Genomic DNA, 18,613 nt, shown 5'->3' with positions numbered 1-18,613 from the left:
AAAGGCAAAATAATCCCGTTTTGGAGAACATTTCCTCCAGTGGCTGGAACTACAATGACACACAGCAGTATGCTGTACCTACTTGTCCCTGAAGTTCCATTTCCACTGTTTAAGCTGAATGAAATATCAAAAATAAAACTGAGTGGAAAGGCGCTTTAAGAAGATTTAGTGCATTTCCAAGGACAGGGCACAGGGGGCAAGGGCAGGAGAAGGAATGTTTTAAAACTTATAAAAAGGTAAGTTTCCCTACATCCTGCACCCAAGAGAGAATCCCATGACTTGAAAGCTGCTGCAGAAGAACTGCTAGAGATCCAGTATAAAATTCCAGAGCAAAACAATCCAAAACGTATTTGAGGGGGGAAAAAAACCCCAACACATTAATGTGCTGCTAGATACCAAGTTCTAGCAGACCTCTGTACCCTGCAGAGCCAGACTGCCTTCAGCAGAATCTCCATCGCGAGGCAAAACATTAACAGATGAAATCAGCCCTTCTATCAACTGAGCAACCTAAAAGTCAAGTGATAGAAAAGCATCTTACTGCCTGCTGACAATTCAGCCCGACGTTTCCCTTTTCACCCCGTACTACTTTCATCAGGCAATGCAGGGTGCGGCCTTTCCGATGCAGGCCTGAGCAGTGGTGCTCTATCTCTCCTCGGCAGCTCAGGATGATTTCTGGGCTCAGTGAGAAGTCTTCCATTAGCATGCGCCGGTAATCCAACATTTCACCCTGACACTCGCTGCTCACTTGTCGACCTGAGCCAAGAGAAGATGACATGACTTAGTATTAATGCTTAGCAGAGCCCTTCTTAACCTATGCTACCATCACATTGGAAAAATAGGGACAACATCCACACTCTGGACAACAACAGGTTGCAACAAATGTGCTAGAGCAGACGTGTTGGGGATTATGGTAGCTCTTGTCGCTTAACTGAACCTGCAAAACATAGCCAGTCTATGGATTCAATACGTGTTTTTTTTTAAAAGGATTCCTAAAAGATTAGGAGAATTTTATTTTGGATTTCACATTACAGGAGTTGATCTGCAGTTCTGTAGCACAGGTCAGCTTTTCCCTGTATGCTTGTTTTTCCACTGCAGAAACGGAAATCACCTCTGGTAATTTACCAGCTTGATGTGTAATTTGGGGAGAAATTTGTCTGGAGAGCAGGTTAAAACATTTTCTCCAAGGAAAAGGTTTTCTACAGCAACAGCACATACTTGTTCAGGAAGCCAAAAAACCCCAGAATAGAACATGTTACCAAGAGTAGTATATACAGAGTGTCTAACAAACCACTGTAGCTGCACAGAAATCTAGCTTTAATAAATGCTTACATCTGCTATAAGCTTTCCCACAGCCTCCACGTAGACAGTTTGGTAGGGTATTTTTAAAATCAAAATGAACAAGTTGGCTTTTTTGCTATGCCCTCCTGGTAGCACCCACCACAACCTAGTCATATGCGTACGATGCCCCATACAACAGAGGTCCTACATCCCAACACGGGCTCCCAGCCATTATCATACAGACACATGGAGGTGTGTGGAATAATTAGCGCTCCTCCTAGGTTATGCTTCATGCATGAGCCACGCGCTGCAGAACCCGTTCCACCATGAGAGTGGAAATTAGTAACTGAACAGCAGTTTTCTGCATGTAATTCAGGAAAGCACCTGCCCTACCGCAGGGAAATGGGGAAAAAAAACCACCCACAACTTCTCCACAAACAGGACACATCATTTCCACATCAATCAGAAGCAGTAAGTTATTCACTCATAAATGCACCAACTGCTTATGGTGTTACAGCAGTCTTTTCCTCCCATGCCAGAGGCACTGCAGCATGCAGACCTGCTGCTGAATCAGAAACCACTCAGCTGCATGCCAAGGGGAAAAAACAAAACTCTCCAGTACAGATCTAGAGGATATATAACAAGTTGGTTTCCTTATTATAGCAATTTCACAGAGAACCTTTAGCATGGTTCTGCTTCACAGGGCCTTCTAATACCTCTGAGATGGCAAATAGTGTTAGGACATCTTCAGCTTACACTAACTTAAATGAAAAAAAAAAAAATCTCACTTATATTCCTCCTATATAAGAAAAACTAGAGTTAGAGGAATTAAGGTATTTACCCAAGCTACCAAACTGCAAGGAAAGCTATTACTTACAAGAGGCAGAGGAGTGACTTATCCCTGGATTTCCCTGAGTGATGATAAACAGGCTCCCCATTCTGTATTTTAACCTAGTGGCATATTTTATGCTTACTACGTAAAGGAAGAAAATAGCTGCTTGAATTCACAGTGAATAGAAGGATTTGCAATTACACATCATCCACCCAAGCGGGATTCGCTATTTTGCATTTTAAACTTCTTGTCTACACAACACAAGTCAGTGTCAGAGGTTTACTCAGCTATTCTAATCTTCAAAACAACAGTGATGAAAGCATTATGAGGAAACTTGCCTCTGAAGTTTGGAAAAGGTTACTTGGAGAAGGGGACTGTAAGTACATGTTGAAGCTGAAAGTCCAAGAGAAACTTTTAAAATCAAGATCCCAGCAAGTCACACGTCTTGACTGAACTCTGCTTACCTCTGTGCACAGCAGACTCTAAGCACATCAACAAATAGGAAAGCCTGGCTTCCCGAGACCGGGGAAGGTTCTCCACATTACAGCGGTACTTCTTCAGATCACTTTTACAAGACTTTGCTAGTGAGTAACTGACTTTGTAGTCTTGGGCAATCAGCTTCTGGCGGGTTGTCAGCGCATCACGACACTGCAGGAGACACATTGGGATGGCTGAATGAGCTACCGCACGCTGGTGGTGGAGAGCTAGACCTGCTGCTGTTAACTTTTCAAGTTGCATTTCAAAAGACCATTGATGTTTTAGAATTCACGCATTTAATCTGGACTGCAGTGAAATTGCATTTGTCTCATAGAAACCACACTTAACAATGCACACAGAGGTCAACAGATCAAGGGTTTTAAGGCAGCAGCTCTCTGCAGAGCGCTGCTTAAAACTGCACATTCATCCAGCTTTTTGTGAAGAGCTATGGCTGAGAGCGTGACTCATTCTCAGTAACTAGGATCAGTTGCTGACATTTATCCCAGCTGTGGCACATGCTCACCCCCATGCCCTCAAGAAACTACTTCTTCCAGTTGCATTTACAAAATAGCATGTTCTTTGGATTTGTTCTGCAACGTGCTGAACAGATGACAGCAGATAAAGCAGTCTAACCATGGGAATTTCTAGCCATTTTCCACAACTGATGAGGCTCATGAGGATGCACTGTGGCCAAACCCGTACCCAGCAGCTGCAAGAACAACCCTCTAAATCTCATCCAAAATAGAGCCTGTAAAAATACTGCTACGCTTCGTAGCTTTTGGTTTAAATTATATGAAAATTAAAGCTGATGGCAGCAGATAATTCAGAATAGCTCAGGCAAATTTGTCCACTCTTAGCCTATTCAAAAGGAAGGAAAATGTGCACATGTATGGTGGGGAGAAACAGGGACCAATCTCAGCAGAAGAAACAGAGATGACCTATAGCCCTCCCCCTTACATCAGGTTCTTGACTTCTCTCCCCCTCCTTCCCATACCTACTCCAGGACCTGGGAAGCCCTACTTCAAAGATATTCGCACTCCCTCCTTCATGCTCCCATCTCTGTGCCAAGACTGAGACCAGACAGACTTAAAGCTCTGGACACAGGCAGATACAGGCTCACAGATCCCTCACCCCCCAGAGCAGGGGAAGGTCAGATACAGCCAGGGAGCCCAGCCCAGCGAGCAGTTACACAAAACAAGCCACCCACTAGGCAGCTATTGTTGGCTAGACATGTATGCAGCAGCTGATGCCATCAGCAAGAAGGGACTTTTTACTGGGTAACAGCTTCTACAAAACTAGTGACTTTGCAGATGGTCCTGCCTTGGCAGCTACGAGAGTGAGAACTAGATTTTGTGTTCCTCCTGCTCTGCAAACTGCACACTCAGAGTGTCCACCCCTCTCTCCCCACCAAGTTATCTACTACAGCTTTGTCTAACTTCCCAACATCTTACATTTGTATCTTAGCTGACCATGGAAACAACCCCTCCAAACCCACCACTCTCCCTGTACAACCAAAACCAGGTTAAGCAAAAATAGCAGTCCCTTTCAGTAATGCACTTATACAAAATGAAGCTTTGTTTCAACCCTGCGGGGATCACTCCGTTTTGAGTTTGTTAATTGGAACCAAGCTTTCAGATAGCTAACGCAGTTAAAGAAAAGGAAATTAGTCTGATCCCTCCAGGCCTCTGAATGGGGCTCCTTTAGTGGAGCTCCAAAAAGGAGGGCTTTAGAGATATCCATCTCTGTATCCTTTCAGACAGATGATATAATTTCATAGAAAACCAAATGCTATGATGCTGCTTCTGAAATCACTGAAAGCATTGCTGCCTTCCCAAAGCACCTACATCAATACAAATTCTTTTCAGGACTGGCTTCCCAGAACATTATTTGTTGTTGAAAACCACATGTTCAGCAAAAACATAAGGAAAACTTCAGTAGCTGAACTGTGCATCTTTCCCACAGAATTTGCTGTTTCGTAGACAGACACTAATAGCCTTCAAAACAGGAGTGAAACACACGCCGCTTCCTGTGCGGAGGCATTTGGGCATTTTGTTTCTAATCTGTACATTATGACAGCATTTATCCAAGGCTTACCCCAACATGGTGTAACTTCTACTTTAAACACTCAATCACAGCACTGTGACTTGAGCTCCTTGTCTACCTTCCCAAATTACCCACCCAAAAGCTTTGATTTATTTAAATCTTTAACTTTAAAGGCTGTAACTTGAGTACAATTAATTCAAGCCATCAGCAGGTAGCTGGAAACAGAAACATATCAAAGTAAAAGCATCTGTTAAAGCAGCCGGTTATTCAGCCATGTAGATGATGGATTTTCCTCAACATTGGAAAAGAATAATGTAGGCCTGGACTGATGAATGATCTGATCATCTCTGCATTAAGGATTTGTCTCACTGAGAGATACCTACCTTTTCACTCATTGATTCTTCAAACTTGTGATTAAAGAGGCACTTGTAGACTCTGCCTTCTCCAGCCTGAGTCTGTGAAACAGAACAGTAACATTTACCATTAAAGTTAAGACTTGTAACGCTTAATGAGCAGGCTAAACTATACCTGAAGAGATTTATTTTTTCAACTAGAAATATATTAAAGTTAATATTTCAATTTCAAATGACAGTGATAGCTTCTAAAATCTTTTACATTTTAGTGCATTAAAAAACCCCTATCTGGTCATGTTCGTCCCCCTTTTTAGTGAGAGGATACTCAGCTGATACAAGCTAATTCAGACTGAACAAAGCAGCTTACCAGCTCATTGCTCCAGGGATAAGGAGCTCTGCAAGTAAAGTCAGATCAGGCTTGTGCAACAGCCTTCTGCTGCAGAAGGCAGCAGTTACTTACCTTTGCTGCCTCCTCCCCATGTGAGCCATTCCACTGTCACACCAGCTCTGATGCCTATTAAACCATTTATGCTAACTCAGTTCGTTAACCCACTGGAAATAACACTTGTTTGTTGAGTGAGTGAATTTAATACTAGATTTATTGGCAAAATGACAGCTACAAGGTGTCTCTTTTCAGTATTACACGATCTTGCTCAGGCTCCTCTTTACCATTCCATCCCTTCTTCCTATGGGTTTGTGGTGGGGTTTGTTTTGGTTTTAATGGATTACTGTAGAAGAAAAGGCAAGAGGAAGCTACTCACATTTTCACAGAATCGTTCTCTATCATCTCGGCATGCAAAGTAGAGATGCCTGTCCAAGTGGAAGTCATCCGAAGAGAGTTCAGCTACACGAAGAATTGCTTTCTTACACTGATCAGAAACCTGAATTCGAGGATCATTTTCCTCTGCCTCTTTTACCAGGCCTTTTTCCAGGCATGCCACCACCTCTCCTTGTGAGTGGGCATCCTGTATGAGAAGGACAAGACAACATCTGTAACCGCACTTACATAATCAAGTGTAATTCCAGATAAACACCACAGAAGTTAAGCAACAAACTGCCTAAATATAGACTTCCAAAAGTTCAGCCTAAACTCCATTTATATTCAGAGGCAGCAACAGTTAATAATATCTATACTATCCATACACTTTATACATCACCATCCTACTGATGGTCACCATGAAATCTCCTCCTTTAGCGCTCTGGGTTTGTTTTAATGTGACTTAATGAGATTATCACTACTTAGTCACACTGATCAGAACAGTTTACCAAAACAGCCAAATTATCTTTAATCTGACATAGCTCTCTTTGCACCATGGCAACAGCAAACAGCAGCAGCACATTAAGAACATACTTGGAGGAGAGAAAAATCATAGTTCCTCCATGCTGAGACAAGCCTGCAGTTTGGGTGGTGATAATTAGTGATGCTAAAAAGGCCACAAAGGAGCTCTGACCAGGCTTCTCAACACCAATTCTCCATTAAGAGAATAAAAAATTCAAAGCATTCAAGAGTTGATGAAGTCTTGGACAAAACAGTTCTGGCCCAATACGCTGCACCCACTGTCCTGCAAATCTGAAGACCATTTTGGACCATGACCAGTGACTGCCAATAAACTTGGAGAGCCTGCAATTTGTATGAAAGCTCAGAAGAGGCAGGGCAAAGCTGATCAAAGCTCCAAAGTTTCCTACATCTTTTTACATGTTTAGAAAGGGAACTGTACCCCCTCTATACCTCTGTAGAAGGTCCAATTCCTCTCACAAACAAAAACTGTTCTGGAACAGACCTCTCAAGGCTTGTCCAACTTTCTCCTGTGAAGACCACCTTAATTTATGCTGCTCTGCTCAGACAGGATATTGCTACTGAACTTCTATCAGACTATCTGGAGTATACAAGAAAACATGCATATTTGCACACATCTGAATCACTCAACCTTGCATTTGTAGTAACCATTGAGGAGCTATCTATTCATCTCACTCTGTCAAGCAGATTCATCCATTGCTGTTGCAGCAGCATGAGTAAGGGAGCAGTCTCTGTAAAACATAACCATGACTATGCAAAGCCATGCAACTCTTCCAAATCTTTTTGTTTTGCCATGTCTCCTCAGGCAGACAGCCTTTCCTGTTTTAACTCTGCTACACTTGGAGCACAAGAAGAAATAGCCAATGAGAAAGTTGTAAACCCAACCCAGAAGTATAATCAGTTTAAAAGGGCTATAAGTAGTTTTCCTCTTAGAAAAAAAAATAAAAAAAAGGAATCAACCTCAAAACCCACACACTCCTGAACTCCTTATTTCAGTTTGCTCTTTTCTTTGAGTGGGAACCGGCCAACTCCACATGCTGGCTAGATACCAGTGTCTCTGAAGAAATACAAGTATATATCAGCAGTCCCTTTAGGACTGAACCCAAATCGGATCTGAGGAATACTAGTTAGCAGTATGTTCACCACATTACTTAAAATTGCAATTTATCTGTAACCACGTCAAAAACAACCACTGTTCTGCAGATCCTTGTGGTCAGTTGTAGGTAGTAATTACAACTGAGGAGCTGGCAAGCGTAAATGATTGAAACCAACCATTTTAAGATCCTGTGGCAGTTTTTTGTTCCAGCCCAGGTGACACTGCAGCTGGGAAGCAAGGCACACCAAGATTACTCTCACTTACCTGCAGCCTCCCCTTGCCAACAAGGAGGGCACAAGGCAAGCTTTTCCTGCTAGGAAGATCAGAAATTTCCTGGTTTCTTGCAGCATGGGTCTAGATTCCTGGTCAGAGTCATATTATATATGAAAGCAAACTTATTTTTAGTAGTCTAGTGAAAGCACATTTCCATATGCTGGATGCTGAATGTTTACTGTTCCATTTCAGGGACACAAGATGAAATGACTAATTTATTGCATTACTTCACAAAATTTTTTACATTTGGGTAGATCACCCTGCAGTGCTGGCTGCTCTGCTGCCCCATATTAGAGCAATTTAAAAATGTGTCAGATGTAACAGAAACAAGTCAACACAGCTGGCTCCTGAACAATGCAGTCCTGCCCTTTCCTCCTACCTCCAAGCATTTACATGCCTTCTTGTGGTGCCATTAGTGTTCGGTGCCCACTTGACACTGGGACATTTACTGACCTAACCTGGGGTTCAGTTTCAGGCAGATCAGGTCCCTGAGTGCTAATGCTGGCTAGTTAAGCCAGCTTAAGGAGATCTTAACTCTATGCATTTTTGAAGAAATGAAAAAGGCAGCCACGCTACTGACCAAACAGGGTATAGGTGGGACTTTACAATCATGGTTTAGGGAAATCAAACTTCAAGCTTTATTTATAGGCTAACAGCTACTGTATTTAAGATTGTACAATCTCTTACTGCAGACCAGAAGGGAAGACAAATGTGTACTGCAGCTGGCAACCACCTTTTTCTAAAGCAGCTGGCAACCAAAAGTTTGACAGGCTCATCCGAAGGATGGCAGCACAGCTTTGACACACATTTGTGGTACCTGCACCACTTCGCAGCTCTACACCACACAGAGCTGCCAGATCCCACCTGCACTCCACATGCTGCCAGCTCACAGCATCCCATGGCATGAGCTCTCCCAGTCCTGCTCCCACACCGGCTGCCTGGTGCAGACAAGGCTATAATCACCTGCTGCAGCTCTGCTGCGGAATGAATCCCAACAAAGCTTTTCCTCTGTCCAGCACTCCATTGTCAGAAAACTTTCACCTTAGAGCTGAAGGCCTCTGAGTTCACCCCACAAGCCAGGACTCCCCAAAACTGATGCATGAGCTGACATAGTATGGGCCTCATTTCCCTAGTGCAACACTGAATACTGAAATACAAGAGATTAAATCTAAAAAAACACACACGTTTCTTGGAATTGTTGCCTCACCACCACTATCAATCTTAAATGGAGAATTTTAACTGACAAGTGCAAAGATCTGTTAAACATACTAGATAATGACCTAGTTCGGAGCACCTTGAAACTCTGTATAACTTTATGAAAGGATACATTTAGATCCACAAAGGATAGGAGCAGCTTTCCAATGCTGTCCTAAGCAATGAGCCACAGAGAAATGGAACCAAGTTCTGAATGTGCCCAAGAAAACCCCCTTCAGCACATTTTGGGAGATTTTAATTCCTATGACCAAAATTCAAACTCCAGGCACATGGCTTCAGGCCAAGACAGAATTTTTAAAAAGACTTTGTTCTGCCCAAAACCTGACATGCCTCGAGTTCAAGACTGTTCTAGCTGCCGACTTGCAAGAGAAGCTAGGTAAGTGACCAGCAAAGAGTCAGGAGAAGAAAGAAGCAGGATGGTAAAGCATAACTGGTCTTACCAGCACAGCATCTTGCACTGAACGTCCACAGACTTGCTAGAGCCAGAGCAGCGAGGCTATGGAGAACCAGCCAGCAGTCCTACTGTGAGCTCCAGTTTGCCATTCCACCTGGCGAGCCCAGACACCAGGGTTACAGGGATGGCTCTTAGATTAGTTAATTCCCAGTACTTCAGTTGATAGTACGCTGCTATAATACTACACTAAGTAAACAAAGACTGAGCTGAATGTTATAATCTCTTCCAGTTTAGATTCATTTCCCCTCTGTGTCCATTACTTCTATGAAACTAGGGAAAGAGTGAGAGCAACTGTACTCAAAGTACTTAGGGGTGAAAAAAAGGCAAGAAAACAATGTGTCTTATTTTAGGAATCTGAAAAATACTATTATCTGGTAAAGTACTGCAACAGATGTGCAATGGACACTTACGTAGCCTTCATTACAGCAAATAATTGACTCTACTTTGGACATCATGGCTAAGTCCAGCACCCAGGCAACTATACACTACCCACTAGTTTGATACAATCCTGGACATTAACAAGATCAGAAGCAGCTCATTCTGATAGGCAGCCTGAGAAGAAAAGCTCCATTGCAATTACCAATTTCAATTTCAAATTAGATCCTTATTCCATGAAGACAAAGCAAGCTTTAAATACCAGGAGACCAAATTCACTATGAAGCTCAACAGCTAAACGGGAAAGGTGACTGAAACCACTATTAAATATTTCTCCATTAACTGGAATTAACTAGGCGGGGGGGGAACGACAGAAAAAAAAAACCCTTCCAAACTCCATATCACAGACATATTTCAAAAATCAGTGCTTTCAAATGACATATCTACAGCCTTTCTGCTATATACAGCAAAATGAAGTCTACAGTCAGATTGAGACTTCCAAGCTGAACATTGCTCTTACAGAGCAGAAAACCAACTAGAAATGTGGAAAAGCACAGAAGCAACAAACCCAGCAGGAACAAAATTCAATTAGGAAGTAGAAAGCAAGCTCAAACAAAAAAAAAAAAAAAAAAAAGGGAAGTATAGAAAAGGAAAAGAGTTAGGTAGCAGAGGGTCTTCAAGAGGCAGTGTAATTCCAGAATACCTAAAGTACCTTCTACAGTTAAAAATGCCAGCTTATCCCAGTTATTATGATGAAGCTATGACACTGCCATCTACTAACTGCCTGATGTGGATGGAGTTACTGGGTCTAGCAGCACTTATTTCCGTTTAAAAAATAAAAAAAAAAAATTAAAAAAAGGAGAGAGATGAATCTCTTCCCCCATCTTCCTCCTCAGGTGTCCAGGTCCTATTTATTAAATTCACAGTTACATTCAGTCACACAAAAGGGTAATGACTGTTTCTCTACAGGCAGCTCTCAGAAGCTCCAGTGTGGAAATAAAACCTGAACCGGTGTCTGATGGGAGTAAATTAGATTTCTCCAAAGCAGAAAAGAGATAGAACAGAACACCAACAAAAGAAATGCTTGCATAGCCATTTATAACTGTTTCCATAGCAGTATAAAATACTTCAGTTGCTCTAAGTGCCAAGGATGACAGCATAACAAAAGACACTGTATGACAGGCTGCGATGCTTTCACAAACCAAGGCAAGATATTCTGGGTTGGGTACCACAAAAGTGAGGAATATGCAAAACCTGCACTAACCTCCACAGAAGTTTGGTCGGTGCCTCACTTTGACATCCCACAGAAACTCAGCCACCCAAAGTCTGGATTCATTTCCCTCTCCCAGATGTCTTGTGACCTCAGCCCCCTTGGCCATCCTCACCCTTCACCCATTTTAACTTCTACAACCATCATGGTGGGCTATGCACAGTTACGCACACAAGGCTGCCACCATTGGTTTCACTTCTACCATATGAGATTTGGCTTACGCTCATGAAAACCACTCTACTGTACCCTTCAGTGCTGCCATTTTAACTTGGTCAAGCCCCAGGTAATATGTAGACCTGACACTCAGGACTCTTGTATTACACTTTGGATTTTATACTGATTGTCAGAAACAGATTATTTCATGAGGTCCTTTAGGCCAGTATTAAAAGCAAGCCTTTATTTTAAGGAGAAAGCAAGCTGCTCAGCTGTTACCAGTCTGAACCCGTAGTGCCTGCAAGTTCCTCCCACTTGCATGGTTGCTTTTGCTCCTGAAGGCGAATCCTTATTTTTGTGCTTTCTGTTTCCAGCTCAGCCTTCCGGATTACACTAGCACTTCAATTTAACACACTGTAGATGTGAAGCTGCTTACAGAAGCAAACATCTCTAGCAACTAGGAAAACTTTGTTTAACAAAAAATATACATGTTTTTGGTAATATACCTCATCATTAATAGACTTGAAAGACTAATTTTAAAAAGCATAAGAGCTATAATTTAAAATGCACTGTAAAAAGCTAACAGGCTAATTTCATAACTTCATCCCTAAAACTTGCCATAAAAGCAGCCACTCACTCCTGCAGCACTACATAATTGCTGCCTGCATTACGTATGCCAAAATAGACAGAGCAAGACAGTGCCTTGAAAATAACCCCACATCTAGTCACCACAAACTGTTCTTTGCATCAACCTCTGCTTAAGTCTCTTATGGCAAAAGAACACTGATTCTTTTACCTAATAAAACACAGTATAAAGTCTGTACTACTAAAATGTGACACTAGGTACTACATGCCCTTCAACTGTTTTCAGGTGGGCAAGGGAAAGGGGAAGCAAACAGATAGAGGCTCCTGATCCAGTCTTATCAACTATAGCCTGAGAAAGCAGGAAGAGTTATAGCACAGGCCACACCACCTCCATAACCTTCCTGCATCACACCTGACCAGACTGTGAAATAAGCCTAGCAATGGGTCTGCTTAAATCCATTGTTTGGATTCACTGTATTGAGTCAAGCCTAACAGAGCATGATCACAAAGACAACAACCTACCAGATCACCTGTAGTGCGGTAAGGAAAGACAAATGAAAGTCATCTCTGACTAGCAGTCCCTCCTAGAGGAACAAATGCATATTTATTAAAAAGAACTATACAGAATCAGGACATCACCCTTTTCAGAGGAGAGATGCCATGCATTTTCTCAGCTGCAAGTAAGCAATAATACAATAATACTATTTCAGAGTCTCCACCTAAGTTTCCTTAATCGAATGACTTTTACAAGCCTACTGACAATCCACATGTTCTCTGGATACCTTTTCTCCAGGTCGAATGCTGCCACATTTCAGGAGATTGATGTCGGCCTTGCAGTCATCCATGAAGCCACAGATCAACCGATAATCACTGAAGATAATGGCTGTCATTTTAGTGATGTACTGATGGCACTGGTATTCAGTGATGTTGCCTCTGTGATCTACCAAACATGACACCAAGAAGCCTTTACCAACTGGTTCATCTGCACACTCCTTGATCTGTTTAAAAAAAAAAAAAGAATAAATACAGAGGCTGCAGCTACTGAACTTAACCTTTTAAAAAAAAACATACTCAGAGAAACTTGCATCTGTAGCTTCAAAATCTGCTGGCAAAGAAACCCTCTAGGCTTTAGTTTGATTTTCAGAGTCAGAATACTTGAAAAAATTTCAGAAATAAGAAATAACTCACATGTACCAGTATTTGAAGAATGCAAACACAGCGACCTTGAGGATTATAAACCCTATTGCTCAATAATCATCTTTCATAATAATCACATTGAACCCCTGCAATTGCATGGATTTGTAGGAAAAATGCTAGTTTGACAAACCTTTATTTAGAAAGCTGAGCATATTACAACATCACTAAATCATACTTGGACCCCCATTAGCCACCTGACCTTGTACAATATAACATTTTGGCTAGAAGCAAGACTGATTCAAAAGTCAACACAATATTTATTGAATTGTTTATAACTTGCTGGAAGCTGAAAATTACTATAAAGAAAAATCCTCATCAAATTCATTTTTATCAAGCTCTTATAGGAACTGATTGTTGGTACTAAACCATTTTACTCTGTCCAAAAAAAATTAAAATCATGGCTAACAGAAGCTGAAAGCTGTGCAGGGACTGGAAAAGCAGTGTACATGAACAGACAGGTCCCCAGTATAAATCACAGCCTGCACTGTTCAGGGAAGCGGACAGTAAGGCCAAAAATGTCACCTTTGGAAGTAAAAGATGCAGGCAGTTTTGACAGCACCCTTCCAAAGGAAGTGGAAAACACGGCTACTTATCAGTTAAGGACACTCCCCGAGGAATTTTGTAATAGGAGCAGCGCAATGCCTTGCTCCAAGGAGTACCAAGATTATACAGACTCTTTTTAACCCCAGGAAGCCTGTGTTGAAGTACTCGCCCAGTTCTGGTGCCCCCTGTTCAGAAGCATGCTGAAAACTGCAGCCATAACAATGCAGGAAGCATACTTGACAGCCACTCACTAAAGTTCAGTAATGACAGTTTTTCAAGCAATAGATACACGGGTTCACTTGATTACACCAAAGATTTGTTCCTGTAAAAATACTGAAGGGGTCATCAATCTAAAGGCAGATCCATGGCAATCAATAATCCAGGCAGGTTCAGACACCAAGAAAGGGCAGCACTAAGGAAACAGGCAGGGAACCATTTTATCAGTTCTCAAATAACAAGTCAGAATATTTACTATGGAAATTAAAAAAATAATAATAATTAAGAGCCATCTCTAGAAAGATATATTCCAATTCAAACAAGAATTAACACGGGGTAGCCTGTGACAGACTCGTACAGGTCAGAGCAGATGAATAGAACAGCACACTCTGCCTCAGCTTATGGGGCCATTACGTTCTACTTAGCAAATAAAACATGCAACATTTTAAACACCATTATTTGAAGGCAGATGTAGGCTGGTAGAACATTTTGTATTTAATCTATACTGCTATTAGAAAAACATAGTTACTAAGGTCAATGTAATTGTCACAAATAAGGCATAAAATAAGTTTTGAAGTGAGAACACTTATGAGTCATTGCAGGGTGAAAGGGAGAGAGTTGAGCAAGCTCTCTCCAAGAAAGCTGCATCTTTGGTTTGGCCCAACTTCAGCTTAAGTACCACAAGCCAAACTAGCACACAATGGCAACACGCTGTTTTTGGAAGAGCCTGGCTCTGGATAGCCCCACAGCCTGAGCCAGTGAACTGTGTAAAAGACCAAGTGATCACATTATTGCCTAGCCACTTCTGAAGCAACCACTGTTAACAGGTAGCCAACTACGATTCTAGATTAAAACTACTGCCAACAAACCTAAAAAAAATTAAAATAATCACAACAGTTGAGAAAAAGGTTGAAATGTAAATCTGTATTTTCACCTGATAAAGGGTGAACTTTTCAGAACATACTCAGCTGGGGCAGCCACCAATTCCCAAATGACTTTTACTAGAAATTACTCTTCTAGGTGTGTTTTGTTCTTAATACAAAGCAGTATTTAACATCAGCTCAGTACCCCAGCAAGAAAACACCTACCTGTTAGTGGGAATTAAAGAAAAATATTAATAGGCTAATACTGTATGTTAGCAGTATATGCCCAGTATATATCTTCGTTTCAATGAGTGTTGTAGAAATACCTTTGAAAAAATTAGTGGAATGGTTTATGCACCTGCCTCGGTATTAAATATCAGAAGATCAAACACATGAGACTATTGTTTCTTACTCAACTTTTCTTTTACTTAAAACCACTCACCAAATGGCAAAATATCAGCAGTTCATGTTATCATTCACCACAATTATAAGAGGAACACTGGTGGTTAAAGTACAGCTAAAATTCTGTATACCCTTCCCACTGCTTTTAGACATGATATCCCATATTTAGAGGGCATCATTTACAGCAATGCCAGACTGTTGCTGTATAAAAGTGGTAATTAAACAGACTGTTAAAAGAGCACTTTCAAGAATGCCTTGGTTGTAAAAAATGCTGCAGCAGCCATATGACACAAACCAGAATAACAATCTTTCCTACGATCGTAAAAAAAAGTGGGATTCAACAGATTTGGCAGTGTTTGCTTTTGGGAGCTACCAAAATCCAAACACAACATAACCCTTTAATGCAAGCTGTTTTCCTTCCACTGTTCCATCTTCTAGCCTTCTTATATTAATAATTTTCTTGATGTCTCCTTATACTAAATGATGGTTTCCCACTAACACTATTCTTAATGCAACTCAGCTAGTGTTGAGAAGGGGAAGCAGAACCCTAGCAGGCCATGAAGAAAAAGCAATCGTTTACCCCTCAACTACACAACTAATTCCCAAATTTTTGCAGCCAGGCTGCTGTTGACACCCTCAATTTCTCAGATGAAGACTCTGTAAAGAATGTGGAACCACATAGGCGACTCCATCGAAACAGGAGGACTTGGGTAACTACCCATCTTAAACCTGCTCTGAGCCCTGATGCACTCCTCACACCTAAGCAAGGCTGCATCCCTGAAAGCTAGGCCTACGGAAAATAAACTGCCAACATGAACTGGCATTGGAGAGACAATATGGTATTCACACAGTTGATTCTCTTTCAGAAAAACCTACTTTAAACACTACATAAGAGTCATCATCTAGAGCAAATTGAATTTTTTTTAAAAAGCAAGTTTACAGGTAGGTGAAATTATTCTGGTGGATATACAAAATTATGTTTTTCAGAGCACAGTTTAGCAACTGAAGCTTGCACTGCTGCGGAGAGCCTTGGTTCCACTGCTTCCCCGATGTCTAGCTGAAAACTACCCCAACCAGACCTCAGCTCAGTCAGCTCCTGTGTGGGGCTAAGCACACGGCCTCAAGGGCTCTAGAATGAGCACAAGGAAAGGAATTATCAATCACAGAATCACTTTGGTTGGAAAAGACCTTTAAGATCATTGAGTCCAACCGTTAACCAAGTAATCTTTGAAGCTGGACCGAGGTGTGTCGATGCTTGAGAAAAAGGACTAAATCCTAGTGCCACCTAAAAAAGAGTAAATTCCACAGAGAATCCTTGGAGTAATTAAACTTTGAGCCTTGAAGAAAATAAACAGTTGATTCATCATTTGACATCTACATGCTTATCCTTTCTGCTAGCAAGACACAATCCAAAACCAGCCTTATGTTAAGTTCAGTGGAACGCTTCCTATATCAACACTGTTATAAACTGTCAACACTTGATGAAGAGGGGACAACTCCAATCCACAGCAGATCTCTGACAAAAGGTCAGGTAAGAGCTGATGGTTTGTTGGTTTATAATTTTTTTTCCACTTGCCTCTTTGCCTGGCACCACTAAGGTAACCGGTCTTTTCTGCAAGAAGGTAAGACTTAATTATGCCTAGTAATATGCCATATAAGACTAGAGCTTCCCCAAAGCCAAAACATTATTTGCACCCTAATTCACCATCACAAAGAAATTAAAAAAACCTTTGTGTCACAATAGCAGCCATGCCTTTCTTCTGGCTTACCTCTGCAATAGTGGACTTGCAGACTTCTCTGGCCACGGATTCAAACTTCGGATCTGTAGTCAGGTTCAGCTTGTAGTTCCACAAGAGCTACAAAGAGAGTGTTTGTAGAAAGGGGTTTTAAGAACTTCCCATGAAGAATGACAAATATTTTGCTTCAGAAAAGAATGAAACATCATTTATTCCTGATCTCTATCAGCAGCCTTCTACAGCGCAACAATAAACGTAAAGTCTCCTTGACAACTTTGTCCCTTCATTTCTGCAATAATTTTCTCATATTGAACAAATTCAGGCTGTTAGAAATCTCTCCATAAGGTCATGAGCCGACTCTTTAAAAGGAAATAAATCTAACTACAACAATTTTATAACTAAAAGGATAAAACAATGAAAGCTGTAACTTGCTACCTGCTGCATATTTAGCAACGTCTCTAGCCCACCACACCTTTCTGCACCATGGCTTGTCTGCTTGATATAAAACGATCTAACAAAAATTAAGCCCTCAACATGAGCAGATTTCATACTGAAAACCTAATAAAAACCTAGCAAGAAAGGAAGGAGACAATACAGCTGGAGATTTCCATCCGTGAGGGGTTGCAACCAGACAACTTTTTGGGTGCAGATATATTTCAAGCCTATACGAGGTTCTCTCTCTTGCTAAGCACAATGATACATTACAGGTTAGACTGCAAAACACCTCAGTAAGAATGACGACTTCTAGGAGCCAGAGATTAGCTCATGTAGGAGTCTTGATGCATTGGGTCATCATGCAAGAATCAATCTTGGGCAAGTCACACTCTGCAGATACATACACATCCCAGATGTCCTCCTGAGGTACCATAAAGTAAGAATACAGGGTAAGATAGCAAAACCTCAGCCAATTAATATCTGGGATGTTGCCTGAGAAAAGCTCTATTAACTCATCTGTTTTTTTTCTAGGGATTTCTGTTGCATCTAAGTATTTTTCATTAACATAAAGATTAAACAGCTTCAAAGATCCATTTCAAATACTTGGCCCTTGTGACAAAAATCAAATTCGTATCAAAAAGATTAGCAGTTTGGTCAAACTTACATTGAAGTTTCAATTGTACACAGAACACTAGGAAAACAAAAACATGCTCATACACAAGGAAAGAAGTTTTACATAGTCTCCAAGATGGTGGAAGCATGCACAGAGAACTAAAAATGAAATCAGCACAACTGCAACATCTTCCACACCTTCTATCATGGCACTGGAGTTATGAAAAGTTAAAAAAAGGAGACGATGGAAAACTAGGGTATCTCAGAGGGAGTAAGCTGTAAATACACAGGATTAATAGAAAAAAGTGAATAAATGGGGAACCAGTCCTCACAAAGAATGCTGTAGACCTCTCCCAGCCAGGATCAGAAGAATAAGAATGAGGTCCAACACCGTAAGAATACACCTCTGCATCTGTAATCTTGAACTTTGAGGAGTCTCCAAATCAGATGCTCACCAAAGGAACCTTCCCACAGGCAGAAGGAAGGTTAAACTTACAGCTTTAAAATCCTGATTTTAGCACTAGGCAGTATTTTCCTAGATGATGATCAGCAGTTGTACTACCAAAGACTGCAGAGAAGGGCAAAGAAAACATCTGGACACAAGATGCCTCTCTCTGTGGTCTAGCTTTTGATCATTTCCCTTCAATTTCTGCCTCGAAAAATTCAGACTTTGCCCACACTTGCTATTCATGAATGGCTTCTATGATCCACACAGCAGCCTGACATCTGCCTTATGGCAGAGATGCTGTCACTTCATCCAGCAATAGAAAGGTCCAACTTTCGATTTCTAGAATTCTCAATTTCTTCTTAATTCAGGTATCTCTGAGGCATATTTAAACGTCAGGTAGATACAGTTTAACTACTGGAGTTTTCTCTTTCTCAAAAATAAAAAAAGGAAAAAGATTTAA

General features: G+C 41.2%; 1 protein-coding gene across 1 annotated transcript in view; it reads right to left on the bottom strand.

Moving 5' to 3' along the window:
• GLG1 (golgi glycoprotein 1) overlaps window positions 1-18,613 on the bottom strand; it is an 86,904-nt gene that overhangs the window by 27,969 nt on the left and 40,322 nt on the right. The window contains exons 3-8 of the mRNA XM_055818547.1: window positions 16,692-16,778; window positions 12,484-12,699; window positions 5,745-5,948; window positions 5,014-5,085; window positions 2,575-2,758; window positions 539-753 (exon numbers count right to left, since the gene is read on the bottom strand). Of these exons, the coding sequence (XP_055674522.1) occupies window positions 539-753; window positions 2,575-2,758; window positions 5,014-5,085; window positions 5,745-5,948; window positions 12,484-12,699; window positions 16,692-16,778 (978 nt within the window). The remainder of the gene's footprint in view (window positions 1-538; window positions 754-2,574; window positions 2,759-5,013; window positions 5,086-5,744; window positions 5,949-12,483; window positions 12,700-16,691; window positions 16,779-18,613) is intronic.

This window comes from Falco peregrinus, chromosome 14 (genome assembly GCF_023634155.1).
Source record: "Falco peregrinus isolate bFalPer1 chromosome 14, bFalPer1.pri, whole genome shotgun sequence".
Taxonomy (NCBI): domain Eukaryota; kingdom Metazoa; phylum Chordata; class Aves; order Falconiformes; family Falconidae; genus Falco; species Falco peregrinus.
This window is presented reverse-complemented; position numbering and strand designations above follow the sequence as displayed.